Here is an 18,305-nt window from a genome sequence, read left to right on the forward strand (position 1 = left end):
CATGTTGAGCCCTAAACCTTAACAAGGCAATTTACTAACAAGCAATTTGTTTTCCTCACACCTGGACATCAGTTAGAGCTTACTTGCTAGCTACCTGTTATTGGATGAAATCTTTTTGTTGATTAAACTGGAGAGTGTACAAAGATCAAATACCAAAGAACATAGTTCCTTAAGAAAGTTTTTACATGTTCCACATTTTGCATCATTGCTGCCAGAGAAACAAGATCAGGGTGGAACAAGTTGTGTCAGGAGAGATTGAGGTTGGATAGCAGGAAAAAAGTTCTTCACTCAGAGGGCGGTTGTGCACTGGAACAGGCTCTCCAGGGAAGGGGTCATAGCACTAAGTCCTTCAAAAAGGATTCAGACAATACTCTGAGGCACATGGTGTGACTCTGGGGGATGTCCTGTGCAGGGCCAGGAACTGGACTTGATGATCCTTGTGGGTCTCTTCCAATTCAGGCTATTCAATGATTCTCAGTCCCTTTGTACACTCCTGCCTCTGGCCTTTGCCTGTTAGAATAAGCCCATTTGGAAAAGCAGCATGTGTCACTCATGGCCTGCACAAAGCCCAGGGTGACAGGTTTCTGCTTCAGGCTTGATGCCCTACACACCTGTAAGGTGAAAAACACCTTGGTGTCCTCCGCAGCTTCTTGTGGCACTGGGGAAGCTGAGACCTGATGCAGTGCTGGCTCCTGGAGAGAATGGTCACACTGGCACCAGTGACCCACCAGCAGCAATGAAGCACCTGGAGCCCTCTCCTCTGATGAACCACTGGCCACAGGTATTTGTTACGGGGATTTAATAAGTTTATTCACTGTACAAACAAGACTTTTGGCCCCCATACCAATACCTTGATCTCCAGCTCTAGGTTAAATTGATTTCAACACACTTGATCTCAACAGTCAGCAATTTTCAGTGGTTAGAAAATGGAACTTTTCCACTGAAAAAGTTTTTTTACATAGTAAAAAGTAAAAAAAAAAAAAACAACAAAGGGAGCAGTTCCACTGCTGTCACAGAAGGATGGGATGTACAAATGCACAGCCTGAGTTTTACAGCTCTACTGAGATACTTGACTTGCATATTCGTGTTCACATGCCTTCCCAAGAAAAGGTGTCCCTTGGCCACAGTTACCCTACAGTACCCACAGTAAAACTGTAACAGTAACCTAACTATGTAAAGAAAGCATTGGAAGTTTTTTTTTATGAATTACAACAACCAAGTAAGTCAAACCCAGTACATTCAGAGGAGCCAAGGGCTTTTCAAAGCTGGGGGTGCTGCAAAGCAGCAGGGTATTGTATTTAAAAACAAGCCATTCCATATCTGTAATGTCAAGTTCATTGATGTTTACTGGTTAAAAACCAATGCTAAATGTTCAAAGAGGTTTAGGCAAACACAAGCCATTTAGTACAACTGGTTCATTTATTGAAAATTGCTCTAACATAACTCGTTATGAGATTGTCACAGAGAGTAAGAAGGCATCAGAAATGCAACACTGAACAGTCCAAGGCTGCATTATCCCTTCCAATTCCCCACGAGCAATTAGGAAGGCCCTAAGGCTGTGTGGCTGATACAGTACAAAAGCTCACTATGTAATCTAAAAGAGAATTGCAGTAAAATATTGTGCTCAAATCTTAATACATTCGGCTGCTCAAGTGTAAACAAGCTTCAGGGGGATCAGAAATTGCCAGATTGCTTAAATCAAGTAAGAATTTAATTTGACACAATTCTTTATTATTTTTGTTGTATGTTTTGCTACAGATGTTTCCATCCTACATAAAGGCTGAAAGACATGCAGTTGTGGCTGCAATCAAAATACTCACTTAGTGAAAGTGATAAGGTATTCTGGGTATGCTTGAATGTCATTAAAAATTATGAACATGGTTGGCTGGCTCATGTTATCAGTTGAACTATCATACAGATCTACAGAGTTGCTAGCACTTTTTTGTGCTGGAGTAATAGATCCTTTTGTCCCCAGAGAATATTCTCCAACAAGGACTCGGGCCAAGTACATGTACTTCTTCCCATTCACATCTGGTCTAGAGTACTGGTCGTTGGCAGAATAGATGGCATTAACAGCAAAGTACGTTCCGTTTCCAAAGTGTGCAGCTGTAGTCAGAAAAGCAAAGGTTTGTGAGTGTTTCAGCAGCAGCTACTCCTAATCTGCCACCTTCAGAGCCTGTGAATCTCTGGACAACTCTGCTTTTTATTTGCAATAGGGAGATAAAACAGAATAAATCATTTTGCATACAAGGTAGGACTATACATGGCATGGCAAATTAGTCCTAGCCCTACACAGGAAAACAAGAGTTGTTTTGAAAGTTACATTACCGTGCATTCCAGCATAGCTCCGGTTAAATCCATGTTTGTTAATTAAGATTAATGACTCCCGACTCGTCCCATGAAACAGAAGCCTCTCATTATTTCTGTTGACATTTTTTTTATCTATTTCACACTTTTTTATTTGGTAGTTTTTCCATAAATATTGGTTCTGTACCCTTTCAATCTGTGAAATTTGAAAGTAAGACAGAAAAAAAGAAAGAAAATGGGTAGGTTGCTGTCATGAAAAAAATCAGCCTATCAGTCATTCAATCTGCTTCCAAGATTCCCCTCCTAGCTCAAATACACATATGATTAAATAAGTTAGTCAAATCCTTCCAAACTTTGGCATGGCAGATAGCAGAACCCAGCTCAAACCATGAGACAAACACTTCCTGGGAAACAATACAGGAGCTTTTCACAGGTTTCCAGGCTGTAGATGCCTGCTGGGCCTGCACAGCACACGTGGCTTACATGGGCAAAACACATGCTCTGCTACAGCAAAAATCATTCCAAGGAAGAGCACTCTCCCCTGGAGCTGAAGAAGTGACTGCTTGAGTTGCTCCAAATACCTCAACTGCAACATTAAACTCATTAAGGCTGAATGAAGTTAATGACAGCCAGAAAGACTTGTCCCAGCTTTAGAAATCCCAGGGGAATTTCTTTTTCTATTATCAGTATCCTTCATCACTTGCCATTAAGTTATTTATGCTTAGAAATGATGACTTGCTTTTACCTTTTCAATTCTGTATAACTGACAGGTCTGCAGAAACCTTTGTTCCACATCTTTATACTCTTTTGAGTCTGGTTTTATTTCCACTATTTTCGTTTGCTCATTTTCCATAGGGTCCCACGTTGGAGGGAGCACTGTTGACTTTTGATCTGCAGAAGAAACACAATTGATCATATTCACCCAAATCCCCTGCCTAAAATTAAACATGACCTGCTACAAATCCTTCTAGAAGTCCACACATCTTGCTTATGGATGACTTGGAAAGAAGGATCTTCTTGTATTGTAAAGGACCAGCAGTAAATGGAAGAGGCAATGGCTCAAGAACAGAAGTGAGCTGAGATCCAGCACAACATTTGCTACAAGAACATTATTGCTAGTAAGCCTGCTAAGAACATCAGAACACATTACTCTTTTCTCAAAATATTTTAAATAGCTGCAAACTTCTTTTATTTCCCAATTCAGTTCCTTTCTACATTCTCCAGAAATGCACCTCCACAAAGCTCCTAACATGTATTTTAAATATTCTCACCATTCTCTTACTGGATGCAATCAGGTTGTCTCATGGGAACATCAGACTGTCAAGATGCTTTTCCTTACCTTCAGATTTGTCAATACGTACGATGGATATCTGTCTTTCTTGGGCATCCACAGCAGTCCTACGTTCCATATCCACTGTGTATATTCGCTCATCAATGATGACTTCCAGAGTTTTCTGCTTTCTCATGTAAGCGTTTTCCAGCTCCACATTTGTGAGACTGTTGAAGGGTACATAGGAACCCTTTTCACTGTATTTCCATTCAACTGAATTTTGTAGAAGTTTTGCCTGGGTCTCTTTAGCAGCTTTTATCTTGAGGATCATTTTATGAACAGCTAAAGAAGCCAGGCAGACATCTTTTGCAATCCCTGAAATTTCAACAGAGGTACTCTTCAAATTAAGACAAATTTTTAATTTCTCTTCTAGGTCATCCAGTTCTTCATAGTCTTCTTCATCGAAATGAGAGATAGTTTCGTCTACAATTTCTGTATGAGATTGTTCTCTTGAAATTGCACTTCTCAGCCACTTTTCGGCTTCTTCCACTTCTTTTTTATTTTCACCACAAATCTGCACAACAGCCAGGTCAATTTTCTTTTCCAAAGCCACTTTGGTTTTTTCCTTTGGGGAATGTTTCTCAGAGCTCCAGAGTGCTACATTGAAATACATAAACGTTGTCATTAACATTAATATTTTTTAGCTGGTGCTAAACAGATTGATCTATAACCTGTATTTAAGTGACATCTACTTACATTTACCCATGTGATATGCCTTGGAAACAAATGATTTGATTCGTGTTGCAGTAGACCGTTCTCTTTTCTGCATGCTTGCTTGGAACACACTCATCAGATGTGGCTGAAAGATGACAACTTTAATGGTTTTCAGAGACGTAGCAGAATTCCTTTTTGCAAAGTCAGTTACTGCATCTATTATGTTGTCAGCAACCTCAGCTGGATTGCGGCGTGCCTCTCCTGAAAAAAGTTGCAGATATTTTGTTCTAGAAAGTGTAAATAGCTGTTACAGGTGATTAAAACATCTTTAAAAGAAGAGCTATGAACATACCCACACAATCACCTGAATCATAAACAGGTTGAGAATTATGTCAGGCTGGCAATCAAGAAAGGTTTCTATTTATCAGGAAAAGAAAGTGGGGGGCCACCTCTCCAGTAAGGGAAAAATGGAAGTTTCCTTTTGTTGGCTTGGCAACCATCAGGTTATGATGTAGATGATATAGCTTGGATAACTAACAAGGCACAAGCCTGCTGCTCAGTGACTCAGTAGTCCATTCCTTGCTCAAAATGCAAGCCCAGTTTTATTCATGCAAGAGGTTCCCACGTGCATGGGGTGCAGTTCTGGATTCTCAAGAACAAGAGAAGAAAAAGGGCCAATCTGGGCTTTTTGATGTTTGTATCAATCCTACTTGTGCAGCTGCTGGCCAGAGTTCCATCACCTGCTGATTTCAGCAATGGAGAAGTAGGTCCCTGGCTACTCTCTGATCAGCTGCCCTCACCTACCAGGCTGCAGGTTCTTCAGCAAGCACAGACATGCCTTTAAATCCCTGTTAGCAAGGACGTGCTGGCTTTAGAAAACTCATGCTCTTGATGTACTAGAACACTGTAAGGAGTGAAGCTTTCTAACTTCCCTAAGCCTCTAATAACATTTTTAAAGACTGCATATTTCCAAATATAGTTTCACCAAATAATAACCTCTCCAGATAAATCAAACTCATCACTTGAGCCCTGAGAGCAGCTGAATCACAAGGACTGAACCCTTTTCAGAAAAGGAGACACAGACCTGTTCCAACTGCTGGCAAGGCGACAGAGGTGTACTGCCGCAGGTCACACTCCTGGAGCACCTGGGAAACCAGGGACCTGATATCATTTTGGTAAACAAAGTGCATTATTTTTTTGCATGGCAGGTTTCCTGCTTCGGTGATGATATAGTTCTTGTCAGTTTGCTGGGCTGAAAAATAAGTAAGAAAAAATAATCAACAATAATCCCCAATATAGATGTGTACTAGTCCTCATTAGGAAATAAGAAATGGTGAGAAATATGCCCCAGGATAAGCTTTGTGTCTCCTTCCATAAAGTGAGCAACCCCTTCACTCAATTTTCTCTTCCAAGGCACAAGAAGTCAGTCTATTTTTATAAAATATTTGCCTCCTTTGGCAAATAAATTTAGCGTGTGCCTTTATTTGTCAGGTTTGCTCAGTAAACTTGGAGAACTTCATGCAGACTGGGACTCTGTCTACACACACACACACACACAAATATGCCATCTACCTGCAGGCCACCTAGCCCTCTTGGCCTGTGCAAGAACAGCTTGTTTACCTCAGATCTCTTCCACACAGTTCTTTTCCTTTGGTTGGTCCTCCTAGCTGACTTCCACACCTACGTATTTTCCCACTTCCCTTATTTTCTGGTGTTTTAAACCACATACTCATCCATCTTTACTCCTCTTTCAGTATGGTTGCTGTCCAACAGCAGTATTTGGCCTACAAATGGTTTCTCTATTAACATTTTTGCCAGCATCACCCCTTGCTCATGGCTCTGTTTGATGTTGACTCTGTTTTTATCAAGGAAATCTTTATTGGAATAAGAGGATAACAATAACAATAGATTTGGATTTTTATGTACGCTTAGAAGCTGTCTCTTCCTGAAGATTTTTCTTTTCCTTCCCTCATCAGATGTTTTACAAATATCACATTAACTGATTAAAAACTAGTTCCTGTAACACACTGTATAACAGATGGAACTGCAGTAGTCAGTACTGAGAAACTATTCCAAGAGATTCCCTGCCATGCATTAACACCTTTGGAAAGGTCAGAAATGTTGTACCATACCTAATACAGCACATTCATCTTCAACTGCTTTTCCAGCACCATTCAGAATTGCTCTGGAGACACCTTAAACGAGAAGAGACACATGGATGCACTGTTACTGCTGTTGAAGTCCCATCTGAGGCAGAACTGTATCATCACATCTAAAATGTCAATTCTGATAACATTACAGATTATAAATTAAAAACACTGTAGACAAAATTTTAGCCTTATATGCTTTTCAATTCAAATTGATGTTTTGAGTACCTAAAAAGTTTCACTAAGGTCAAAACCTCATGGACATTTGTCTCCTCCTTTAGTCTGAGAGGTGTTCTATAAAAAGATTTTTAGTTTCCCTTTCTGCAAGGGAGTCTTAAACATGCCGTCCTGTAACATAGATAAACAAGTGAATAAAGTTCAGACACTTCCTCATTGACCTTTTGTACCCTAAGAAGCAAAACAGAAACTACACTGTGAAACAAATAAAAGGGTTTAAAGCACTGAAGAAAAATACTTGCTCCTCTTCTTTCCCAGCCCTTCCAAGCACACATATTTTTTCACACGTAATATCAATTAAAATACCTGTTTTGAGGCTGAAGGTTGGGTTTGTTATGTTTACAATGGCATCTCCCTCCTCCTTGGTAATATCACCTTCTGCCACCTGGAACACGACTGAGCCAATTGTCATTTCAGGCACGTTTTGGGCTGAGGCTGAAGGGACAGCAGAAAAAGCTGCAAGGAAAGAAATACAGACCCTGAGCAGAAAGGAGTGATTGGGTACAATGCCTACAGAGACCACAGTGTGGCTACAGACTCAGCCTGTGGAAAGGATTGCCTGCCATGCTAACTGAAAATCATTCCTTCTCACAGGAGTCTGTACTCAACCTGCACTCATTCCCATCATTTCTGTCACGGCAGGATGGCAGGGAAAATGTGTTTTGCTGCACACCTGTTATGCAGACACTACTTAGTGATATTTTACCAATGCAAAACTCCAATTCAAGAAGTCTCACTCCCTTTTTCCTGTGTCTCACAGAGTTTCCAGGCAGGTTTTCCACTTCTTGAAAAGGTGGAACTTTTTACCCATGTGTTACTTTTAAAATCATTATTAAGTTTTCGACATGTAACTCATTTTTCTACAGGCTGCAGTTCCATTAAGATGGATAATACCAAAGACATTTCAGTTTGGTTTTGCTATTCACCTGAACACATAAAAGATTTAAGAATATTTCAAAGAGACCACTTCAACACACATACCCAGGATCCAACTTGCCTTCCCAGGACAGAGGAAGACACTGCCTTGTTCACAGTTTAATCTACTGCTGCAGCAATAAAAGAAAAAGCACTGCTTATGCCCTTGACATCTTATGGCTTCTACTGTTCCAATTTTGAGGGCTGCTATCCAGATGCAGAATCACAGGAACACTATTTTTCTTAGCATCTCTAACACTATTTCAGACATAACAGACACTCAACCTGAAAATACGGCATTTACAGCAGCAACACAGATTTTGGGAATGACATGCTCACCAAGCAAGTACCTAAATATCCATAATGAATGCATTCCCTGGAATACTTGAAGAAAATAATTTTTAAAAAAACAGTAGGCACACAGCTTCTGTGAATAAACCTTACCTGTGCTTTGGCTAGCATCATTTGGAGAAGGCTTCTGCCCTTTAACAGCTACAGACCTGTTTTCAAGTTCATCTGAAAATTCCTAGAGAAGGAAATTACAATCAACCCCTGCAGAAGTCTTCACACAGTAGAAACAAAGGTTTGAAAAGTGAAGCTAAAAAGCATTTAGAAAGAACTAATTTAGAAAGAACATCATCTGCCACAATCCTGATGGCAAGTCCTGGCAGATGTTGCTCTCAGAGAGCAAGGCTGTTCAGTGTGAGCAACACAAAACCACAAATAACTGAGCCAAAGCCCAGTTACCATTCCACAGAGATACAGCAGCAGAAGGCATCCTTACAGCCAGTGAGCAGCTCACACTTGCTCAGCTCTTATAGGGACTGACACCCTTCTCTGTGCACAACAGCTCAGGCTTTGACACAGCAGCCTTCACATTTAGCCTTTCAAAATGTATTGAAAGCTCCTGCACAAAGTACAAAAGGCAACAGATGCAGAAACATTTATCTGGACATCAATTCACAGTGTGACTGCTCTCTTTCAGTGTGAAATGAGTAACTTGAGAGTGGATATAGAAAATTTATGCTGAAGGGACACTGAAGAGAGGGCGATGGACAATACTTATATGTCTCTACTGGAGAAGTTTACCAGCACAGCAATCCTAGCACAAAGATTCCCCCTAAAATGACACCAGCACTCCATTAAAAGCACACCTGTTTGCCAAGGATGCAGGCACTGAAGCAGTAGTTACAGCAAACTTCTCTGACCTACAGACTGAAGAATTAGGTGAGTTCATGAGATAAAGAGTAATTACACTTTTGTATGTATTACAAAATATTTGTATTGTACTTATTCCCAGGAAACAGAAAGGATAGGAAGGGAGCAGGAATGTACTTGATACTTAGATGACCATGGGATGTAGAACCAAAAAGACAACTTTCAGTGCAGATGAGAGAGACTGTCAGCAAACTTTTTCTTTATTATAAAAACAAGTACCTCGCAGATTCTTTGAATATCATCAGATAGCCAAGTATCATGAGACAGACTCAGATACACCATAATATAACAGAGAGAGGAAACCACAGTAACTCACCTGAATATTAGCTGTGTCTTTTGTGTGCAACAGGAAGTGAACTTCTTCTAGAGAATTCACTCTGTTTTCACTGCTGAATTCAAACACTTTGTCAAACAATAATTTAGCAACAACAGATCTTGGGAATTCTAAATTCCCTGTCCCAATTGCTGGAAAAGTAATTGATTTCAAGGACAGTTCTTCAGCAATCTCCAGGCATTTTGTGATTATGTCACCCAAGACCTGTAAAGCACAATTATTTTCTCAGTTACTAGAGGTATTTTTTCCCAGTATGTGCAATGTAATACTTTCCCTTTCAGCTATCTCTTCATATAAAAATACAATTAATTCCATACACAAGGAATTCACAAGGAATTTATTAGTCAACATGGTATCAGCCCACAGTTAAAAAACAGTGAGTCAAACTCCCTTATCTTCTATGACACTGTCTCTCATTTCAGAGAAAAACTGGCATTAAACACACTACAAATCCCAGAAAAAATTCAGGCAAATAAAGACCCTTTTACCTTTGCAGGTGTGTTTTTCTGGGACCACGCAGGCACCACAGCATGAAGCACAACACTGCAAGCCAGATTGTAACCTTTAGTTTTCAACACAGATCCTTCCTCAGGTACTCTTCCTCCACCTTCTTTGTCCAAGCCTGTCTGAAGCATTGGCCCTGCCTTGCTTAGCAAGGCTTTACCAAGTGGCCCTTTGTCAAGCTGGAGATCTTTGCCAACACTGACAACAACAATGGATGTCTGAAAAACACACAAGCAAAAACTCTAGTTTGTAAATATCAAATTTAAATTTTGCATTGGATAATCAAATACAGCCTGCCTGATGCTCTACAAGGTAAATTTTTGGGACAACAAACAAAGAGAACAAAGTTTTGGAATAAATAAGAAATTATGCTCAATTCTAATATTATGAGTCTGCCCAAAGAAACAAAAAACTGAGTTAACAATGAAATTAAATTCAGCCTAATTAGAATGACAGTTCTGCATTCCTCGTTTATTAATTCTGCCTCTATTTGAAAAACATTTGTGCAAGTTTGTTCTCAAAGAGAAGCTCAGAGACCAAAATCTGAGTTCACTGAGGTAGGCAGGGCCTCCCATGCATGGCTGCTTTAGAGGGAAAAGCAGATGCTGAAGACAAACAAGACTTGGGGTAATCAAAGGAGAAAGAAGTGAGAAAAGCAGTAACTTATGAATGAGAGAAATACAAAGGGCACTGAACATTGTGTCAAACCCTGTATTTAGCTCCTCAGGAAGGGCCCCATACACATTTTAACATATATTCTGCCCTGGCCAACTGGAGGAGCTGCATGCACAAGCTGTGGGAGACATCCACTCCTCAGAGGTTTTGCAGAAGGGTCCTGGATGGAGCTGCTTCCAGTATTGGCAATCCCAGTAAAGTATCTATCAGCCAGCTAACAGAAATTCAGTACAGGAGGCAACCAGAAATCAATTATCAAAATCACTGGTTCTCCACAGGAAGTGCAATAACTGCATGTTTCATGCCAGTGTTCACTAATGACATCAGTTTCGTGTTTGTTAGTTTTAAGAAAAGACACAAAAGAACCCACTTTTTATTTCAAAAGAAGGTAGTTTAGAACACTTACTGTAGCATCTTCAATGCTTCCTGTCTGCAGGATGATGTGAAGGCCCTCCTGAGTTGTTATGAACGGGAAGTTCTTCATTCGCTTAGAAGTTCTCTTCTGCCTAGGTCGAGGAACTGAACTGACATGATGCAGTGGCCTGTAGGAAGCTGAAAACTCTGGAAACACTTCTCTAAATGCCTTGCTGAAACCCTGAATGCTATCCTGTGCAAAACCCACAAGATGAACCTCCTTCAAGCTGCTGTTCCCCTTGGACTCTTCCAAGGTCTCCTTGATGGAGGATACAATGGAATAAGTACACAGTTCCATTGGGAAGCCAAAAATCCCTCCACTTATAGCAGGCAGAGCTATGGAACGATGCTTGTGTCTTTCAGCTAGTTGTAAACAAATTTTCACTGTCTTTTTCAACAAGTTCACACACATTTCTGATCTCTCCCTGCTCCACCTGGGCCCGACAGCGTGAATGACGTTCTTGCAGGGCAGTTTCCCGGCGCGCGTCATCACCGCGTCACCAGGCTCCAAATTCCCCACCTTCCTCACCAGCTCATCACACTCCTCCTGCAGTGCTGGCCCAGCTGCCCTTGACAGTGCATCAGCCAGGCCACCAATGTGGTTTAGGTCTTCATTAGATGCATTCACCACAACATCAACAGGGTGAGTGCACAAGTCAGCTTCATAAAGCGCTATCACAGTTTCGCCCATGGTCATCTCCATATGGAGCTTGCCTCTATTAGATTGTTTCTGATCTTTCAGCTGTTCTTCTGGCTGCTCTTCCAGTAGGACTAAACACTTGAACACTTCTTTTATATGGGGGGCCAAAAGGTGTGCTTGCTCTTTTATATATGCCTTGGCTCCTGGCAAGTCAATCATCACGCGCTTAAAATGCAGGCCAGACAGAATTCGCTCAACTAAGCTGACGCCCTCCAGCACTTTTGTCTTCGGCCCACTCAACAATATAACTTCACAGTTTTTCTGTCTGCTAAAGTCAACTTTCACACCTATTTTTGATAAGGCAGCCCAATCACTGACCTTCTCTTTCTCAAAAAACTTTATGAGTGCCATCGGCTTTCCTTCAATGATCTTTTGCACCTCTGTGTTTTCATCTATAAAGTTGGAAAATTCCTCAAAGGCTTTTGCTACAGCTTCAGAAAGACCAGCAATCACAATCTGACTCTCTGCCTGAGTGACTGCTACAGCTCCATTACAGCAGTTTTCCTTGGCCAGCATCTGCCATTCCTCCTTCTGGAGGACTGACTCATCCTCCAAAGTAATACTTTTGTGGTCCAGTTCTCTCTTTATTTCTTCCTCTGCTTTTAGGAGATCTTCAGGAGCATTCCCTTTCAGGATGATCTCTCCTGCACCAAGCTCGTAAAAAACATTAATTTGTTTTGATATAAACAGGCTCTGTGACAGGGTTTCATTATCAATATGCTCTAAAAACTGAAAAATGCAAGGGTGGATGTTAATTTTTTTCTTTGCCATTTTGTATACATGATCAAGTATTTCTCCTTTTACTTTGTAAACTTCTTCAGGCACTCCAGATAGGCTAATGCTCTTCTGCAAATTATCATAAGTTATTTGTAGGTCTGGGAACTCTGTACGAAATTTTTCTTCCAGACCAGTAATCCGTAAAATTCCATATTCCCCTGGATTCACTGCCTTGACTTTCAGTTCAGTTCTTTGCTTTTCTCTTTCAATTTCTCTGGTGACCTTTTCGATCAGAAGCTTCAGTTCTTGTTCAACCTTCTTCACAACTTCTTTTTCACCTACTAGAACATGTAAATCCCTGGAAATATTTGGGATCATCAGAACTTCATCACGGGGAAAGCTGTTCCTAATGGCTTCCCACACCTCAGTGCTTACCTGACATTGAATTACTTCATATTTTGATATGGTGTGTGAAAATGCTGTGGAAACTTCTTTTTTCCATGACTTGACCAATCTAGATACTGATCTCTTCCGCTCAGAAAAAATAGCTGAAGGATGCAAAGTAACTGTTGGATCTGCACAGAGGGTGTCAGGCCACTCTGGCACACAATTACACTTTGCCATTTCATGATTTATTGCCTCAATTAACCTCCTATTTCCTTGCAAATAATTCCAGATATAGGGATCCAAAGGCAATGTAACTGGATCTGGTTTCTTTATCTGCGGCCCTTCCTTTCCATATAGAGCTGTTTCCAGTGAGGTGTAGTAAGGATAGACAAAGATTGGTGTTTTGTTGAGTGAATGCTTCTTTGCCAGGATATTTGTTACATCTAAAACAAACAAACAACCCCCCAGGTTATTAATGTCAGCACTTAAGATCTTCTCTTTTGGGTTTTTTTTTCATTATTTGTGGGTTTTTAAATGTATGTATTTTCTATATAATAATGTTATTTTTAAGAACATTTTTAGATTGATTTCCTCCACTTCCCAAATAGAAATAATTCCAGATTTTTGAATAATTATTCATTTTAAATGCCAGAAACTAAGTTGAAGAGAGACAGTCAAGCACAACAGCATCCACCTCTGGGAGGAGGCGTGCATAATCTCTGCCCCCACTTCTCTTACATGCTGTACTTGAAGTGCCCAGCTCCACAGTTGTCTGGGCTATTACACAGCAGTTTAAACCACAGCTCCTCTGTTCTCCCAAAAGACCATCTCTTTCCTTCAACTCCTCTTCAATCCTCCCCTTCACTGCAATGCCTCCAGCTTCTCCCTTATCCTACACTTTTCACAGTCACTCATCTTTCTGCCACTGACTGGACAACCCACAGCACCTGCTCTCCAGCCAAAAAGCTGCCCAAGAAATTGTCCTGAGATGAGCCACACTGGGCATGCTGCCATGGCTGGTGGCCAAGACGGCAGGTGGGGGGGAAGTCCCCTGTGCCCACGGGGCTGTGCACTCTCCATGGAACTCAAACTGCAACCTAAACTCTGTAAGGATCAAGGCCTGGGTGAAACAAACTGTCTAGAAAATGAAATTCTATGCCTTATGTCCAGCTGGTCCAAAACTGAAGCTTGCACTCCAGTTAGCATGAGACCTGCGGGCAAAGCACCACGTCTGTCATTTTACAAGGGCAAATGAGGCATTTCTCTAGAAAACGCACATTTTGGTCTTTAAATGAGAGGTTCTCAAAGAAATAATGGCTCTGCATTTCTGCATTACCTTTCTGGCTACCAAATGTAATGATAGCTGCATCTTCATCAGGCAGCAGTTGAACATCCACCGTCTGCGCACCGCCATACTTCTCATTTTCAAAGTAGATGGTTATATAGTGACTGGAGGTGTTGGGTGGTATATTTTCAGCCCTAACACTTTTTGTTTGCTCAAGGCACCGTGCAGTAATGTTTTGTTCCCTTGCTCTCTGGTTTTGATTCAGCTTTTTAGCAAATTCCTCTACATCTAGAAAGAGAAAGGAGAAGAAAAAGAAAAGATCAAACTCGGAGCTTGTTTTTTTACCACGCTGTTAGCAAACTATCACTGTGTACACTGATCAAAGCTCTGAATTACAAAACCAGTCCAGAGCTGCCCACAAAGCTACTTCTTTCCACATAGTATCTGTCACTTAGTATTCCCCTCATGGTTGATCACAATTGTTGACTTCAATGATCACAGCCAGAATTTGCCACTAGTTTTCCTACAGACTATCACTGGGTGTCTTTAGCTTCAGCAGAAAACAATATCAGGTTCAATTTTAGGCTATGGCTTCATACACAACTAATAAGACACAAGTTAACAATTCAAATTCTCTCAATTTTATAATACATTCTCTCAATTTTATAATACATTTAGGCTATTTCCCCCCTGTTATTCTCACAATAAAAGACAGTCAAATCATTTTTCCATCTCTCAAGGGAAAAAAAAATTAAGTTTCTTAAAGATCCACTTATTTCCTAAAGGCCACACCAAAAATTTAGGACTGGAGCATGACTTGAGAGACAAATAATTTCTAAGGCAGAAAAACCTATACCTTCTCTGCAGTTTTTGGCAAGGACAGCTTTTACCATCGATCTGTTCTCAGACCAAGTACATCCTTCACTGCTTGTTTTAAGCTGTAGTTTGCTTTTAGTCCTACCTGTTGTGTTTACTACCCAAACCAGAGCTAGCTCTCTTTCTGACTTGCACTGGCCTCTCCACCTCACAGATAAAGGTTATGGCATTAACTCTAGTAAAGTAAACCCTCCTTTAAAAGGACATACTATCAGATCAAACCTTAAAAATACAAAAGATAATACTTCCAGCTTAATCTCACTCACACACATGCATATAAACATGTAGCTAATAAAAAGTGCTTCAACTCTGACTCCTTCTTACCAGTATTTCCAGTAAAAGTAACTACAGCAGCACATAACTCAGGTATCATTTCCACACTGAAGTCACCATCCTCCTCTGACAAGCCACTGACATTCTCTACCAGCAAAATTAACATGCAATCTCTGGTTGTGTCCTTCACATTTTCCAGCACAACCGCAGTGGGAAGCAGGGATCCTTCAGAGCTCTCCACTTGGCACAACTCCTGGGAAGCTGCCACTTGCCACGGCTTCACAACCAGATCAATTTTATTCAAGTGATGCTTTCTTTGCAAAACTTCTTGGGCATCTAGTTCCACAGAAAAATGGAGATGTCACAGCAGAGTAGCATCTTAAACAGTAGCAATAATACACCATTTCTGCCTGGAGCAATGCCCACAGAGAGATCCTGCACCAGCAAAGGCCTATTTTTAAAAGGGAGTTTAAGCAGTGTAACACTCATAACATACCTCGCTCATCCTGAAAGGTGATGATTGCTTGGTCATCCTTTTTGACATAGGACTCAATGGGCCCCCCACCAGATCTCCTTTTACTTTCAAAGTACATTTCCAAAAGCTCATCTCCTATTTCCTCCCCAAGGACAGTGGTTACTACTACAGCAGAATTCCCAGAGGTTACTTTCTCTGCTTCCAATTTCTCACATGATTCTGAAATAAAAGATCACACCATAATGCCTTAGGCAAAAGTTAAGAAGAAAACCAACCTCCCCACCTTCTAAGCTTTCACACCATTTTTTCTTTTTGTTCAGATCACACTCAGGGAAAAGAACAGGATAAGAATCCCAAACAAGTTAAGCACATCAGTAATGGGAGTTGCTGTACCAACACGTAGGGAGGAAATGCTTCAGCTCATCACCAGGCAAGGACAGCAGAAGTAAAAGACACAAAAGCTTTTTCACAAACACGCAATGCAGGAAACCAGTGCTCCCCATTCACAGTTCAGACATTGCTGTGGGTCACCTGGGGTCTATACCTGCTGGGTGCCACGGCTGCTCAGGTGTACCTGGGGTACACAGCTCCCGATGCTCTGGCACAGGGCTGCCCCAGCAGGGCTGGCAGCAGCTGGGAAGGCCTGGGTAGGGACAGCCTGAGCCAGAACAAAGGCCAGCATCCACTGCTGTCCCCTAAGGAACTGACTGAGGTACAGAGTGAAGTGGGGGCTCTAAAGAGACTCAGAAAGGAAAAAATATATTTATTTCTTTTAGCCTGGGATCACAATTCTTACACTACATTAGACAAACAATACAAGCCACGAGGGTGACCAGGGCACTGCTGCAGCAGAAAGGTCCAGAAAACCAAAGGAGCAAGAATACAATGGTCACCACCAGTAAAGTGACACACTTACCCGTCTTCTTCTGCGGAGTACACACAGGAGTTCCCTTATTCCGGCAGACGGGAAGAGACACCTGGGGTTCATTAACTAGAGATAAATGACAAGGGTTTCTCAGTTGCTGGGTACTTCAAGAAGAAAATGGACACATTAATGTACACCCAGGAGCTAACACAGCTTGAATTAAGTTTAATTTGACACTGTCAGAATCACAGACTCCTCTATTTTTAAACCAAATGTTGAGCTCAAGAAGCCTTGGGCATAATGTCAGCACAGTCCTGCTGCACGAACCAGCATGAGCAGGTCCTGCCATGCACTACAGCACTCGCATCACACAAAAAGCTGCACTGAACGTAAGAAGTGCTGAGGACATCAGCCCTTGGGAGGAAGTGCCTTTGAAAACTGAGACCTCTGGAAGAGCCTCTACCAGGATGTGTTTGACGCAGCGTGACTGCTCAACTTCCTAGTTTAGAACAAGAGGAAATGCAGCTACGTTAGGAAACAAAGGACAATGGTACGATTGACCAAGCTGCTTTTGCAGCCTGTGCCCTCAGCCCTCACCTGCACAATCACTCCTCTATGCACAAGCAGGTGCTTTGAAAGCAGAGCTCAGCGAGCTGCGTGTGCATTAGCCCTGTGTATATTGATTACTTCTGTGTGTACTGTTAGTCACACATTGATTAGCTATGTATTGGCCGTGCGTGTATTGATTAGTCCTGTGTATTAGCCAGATGTGCATTGAGCAGCTGTGCGTGTATTGACTCTGCAGTGTGTGTGTATTAGCCATGATAATCGGTTGGTCTGTCCGGTGCCTGGGATGTGGCTCGGAGACTGCACCACAGGAACTCCATCGTGTTTGGGGTTGGGGAAGTGAACGGGAGCGCTGGACAGAAGAATCAGAGCGCTACAGCGCCGTTCGGCCGGCCCGGCCGAGCAGCGGCTGCGCTGCTTCCCCGCGCCCGCTCCCCGCAGGGCTCCCCGGGCCGGTGCCTCGCCAGCCCCGGACCCCCCGCCGCTCCTGCCGCAGCTCCCACCTGGACTCTGGGTCCCGCCGGCCGGTCCCGGCTCCTGCAAGGGATCGAGAGGAGAGCGGTCACCCAACAGAGCAGCTCCCCCGCCCGCCCGGACCCGCGCCCGCCTCACCCGCGCCCGCCTCACCTGCGCGGGGCCGCCGTCCGCGGGCAGCGCGGTGACCTGCAGCGACAGCCGCTCTCCGGACCCCCACACGAGCTCGTGGGCCGGCCGCCTCAGCACCCGCTCCCTCACTGCCAACAGAGCAGGCACCGGTCAGGGGGATGCGGCCGCCCCGCGCCCGTCTGCCCGCGGGCATCGCCATCAGCCCCCCCGATCCGCCCGGCCCGGCCGCTCACCCTCGGGGCGGGCGAAGCAGACGAGGATGTGCCCGGCCCCGCTCCCGGTCCCGCTCCGCAGCTCGCACTCGCCGCCGCCCGAGCGCTTCTGGCTCTGGAAGTAGCAGAGCAGCTTCTTCCTGAGCGCGGCCGGCGGCTCGGCGGGGCCCCAGTCCCCTCGCACCAGCAGCGCGAAGGAGCACGGCCGCTGCCCCTCCATGGCCGCCCGAGCGCTCCGCTCCCGCCGCTTTCGCTTTCGATTCCCCGCAGAACCCGAGAACGCCCGGGGCCCCTCCCAGCGCCGGGAGCAGCCTCCGCCTCGGGACGCATGGGCACGGCCGGGCTGCGGGCCCCGCCGCGCCCGCACGGGGCAGGACAGGCCGCTCAGAGCCCTCGGGGCGCGCCCCTTGTGCCTCCAGAGCCGTGCAAGAAACCGGGGTGACAGCGTTTTCAGCCTCTGAACTCACACTGCTTAACCACCGGCTAACACCCGCTCTCCCTCCCTTACTCTTTCAAATGAAGTCACGATGCAAAGTAAAATTACCACTTTCATCGTTCTTTGCCCAGAGATGCTTCCACAACCGTGGAAGGTTGCAATGGGCGTTTA

General features: G+C 43.3%; 1 protein-coding gene across 1 annotated transcript; it reads right to left on the bottom strand.

Annotated features, from left to right (window-relative positions):
- Window positions 1–1,400: 1,400 nt before the first annotated feature.
- Window positions 1,401–18,064, bottom strand: LOC120497014 (protein mono-ADP-ribosyltransferase PARP14-like). The gene is made up of 19 exons (XM_039698059.1): window positions 17,720–18,064; window positions 17,508–17,614; window positions 17,384–17,417; window positions 16,365–16,439; window positions 15,470–15,667; window positions 15,025–15,309; window positions 13,876–14,112; window positions 10,728–12,982; window positions 9,631–9,864; window positions 9,125–9,346; window positions 8,035–8,116; window positions 6,982–7,131; window positions 6,424–6,486; window positions 5,376–5,543; window positions 4,334–4,552; window positions 3,647–4,234; window positions 3,053–3,198; window positions 2,329–2,503; window positions 1,401–2,106 (listed from the first exon to the last, which is right to left on the bottom strand). The coding sequence occupies exons 1-19, from the start codon at window positions 17,916–17,918 to the stop codon at window positions 1,817–1,819; spliced, it is 5,727 nt and encodes a 1,908-aa protein (XP_039553993.1). The 5' UTR covers window positions 17,919–18,064; the 3' UTR covers window positions 1,401–1,816.
- Window positions 18,065–18,305: the final 241 nt, after the last annotated feature.

Source organism: Passer montanus, unplaced genomic scaffold, assembly GCF_014805655.1.
Source record: "Passer montanus isolate IOZ18808 unplaced genomic scaffold, ASM1480565v1 scaffold1, whole genome shotgun sequence".
Lineage (NCBI taxonomy): Eukaryota > Metazoa > Chordata > Aves > Passeriformes > Passeridae > Passer > Passer montanus.

Coding starts and splice junctions, on each gene's coding strand:
- LOC120497014 (XM_039698059.1), bottom strand. CDS start 17,918: ATGGAGGGGCAGCGGCCGTGCTCCTTCGCGCTGCTGGTGCGAGGGGAC. Junction 6,487..6,981: donor AACCTTCAGCCTCAAAACAG/GTATTTTAATTG, acceptor TTCTCGTTTAAG/GTGTCTCCAGAGCAATTCTG. Junction 4,553..5,375: donor CTTGCCAGCAGTTGGAACAG/GTCTGTGTCTCC, acceptor AACTTTTTTCAG/GAGAGGCACGCCGCAATCCA.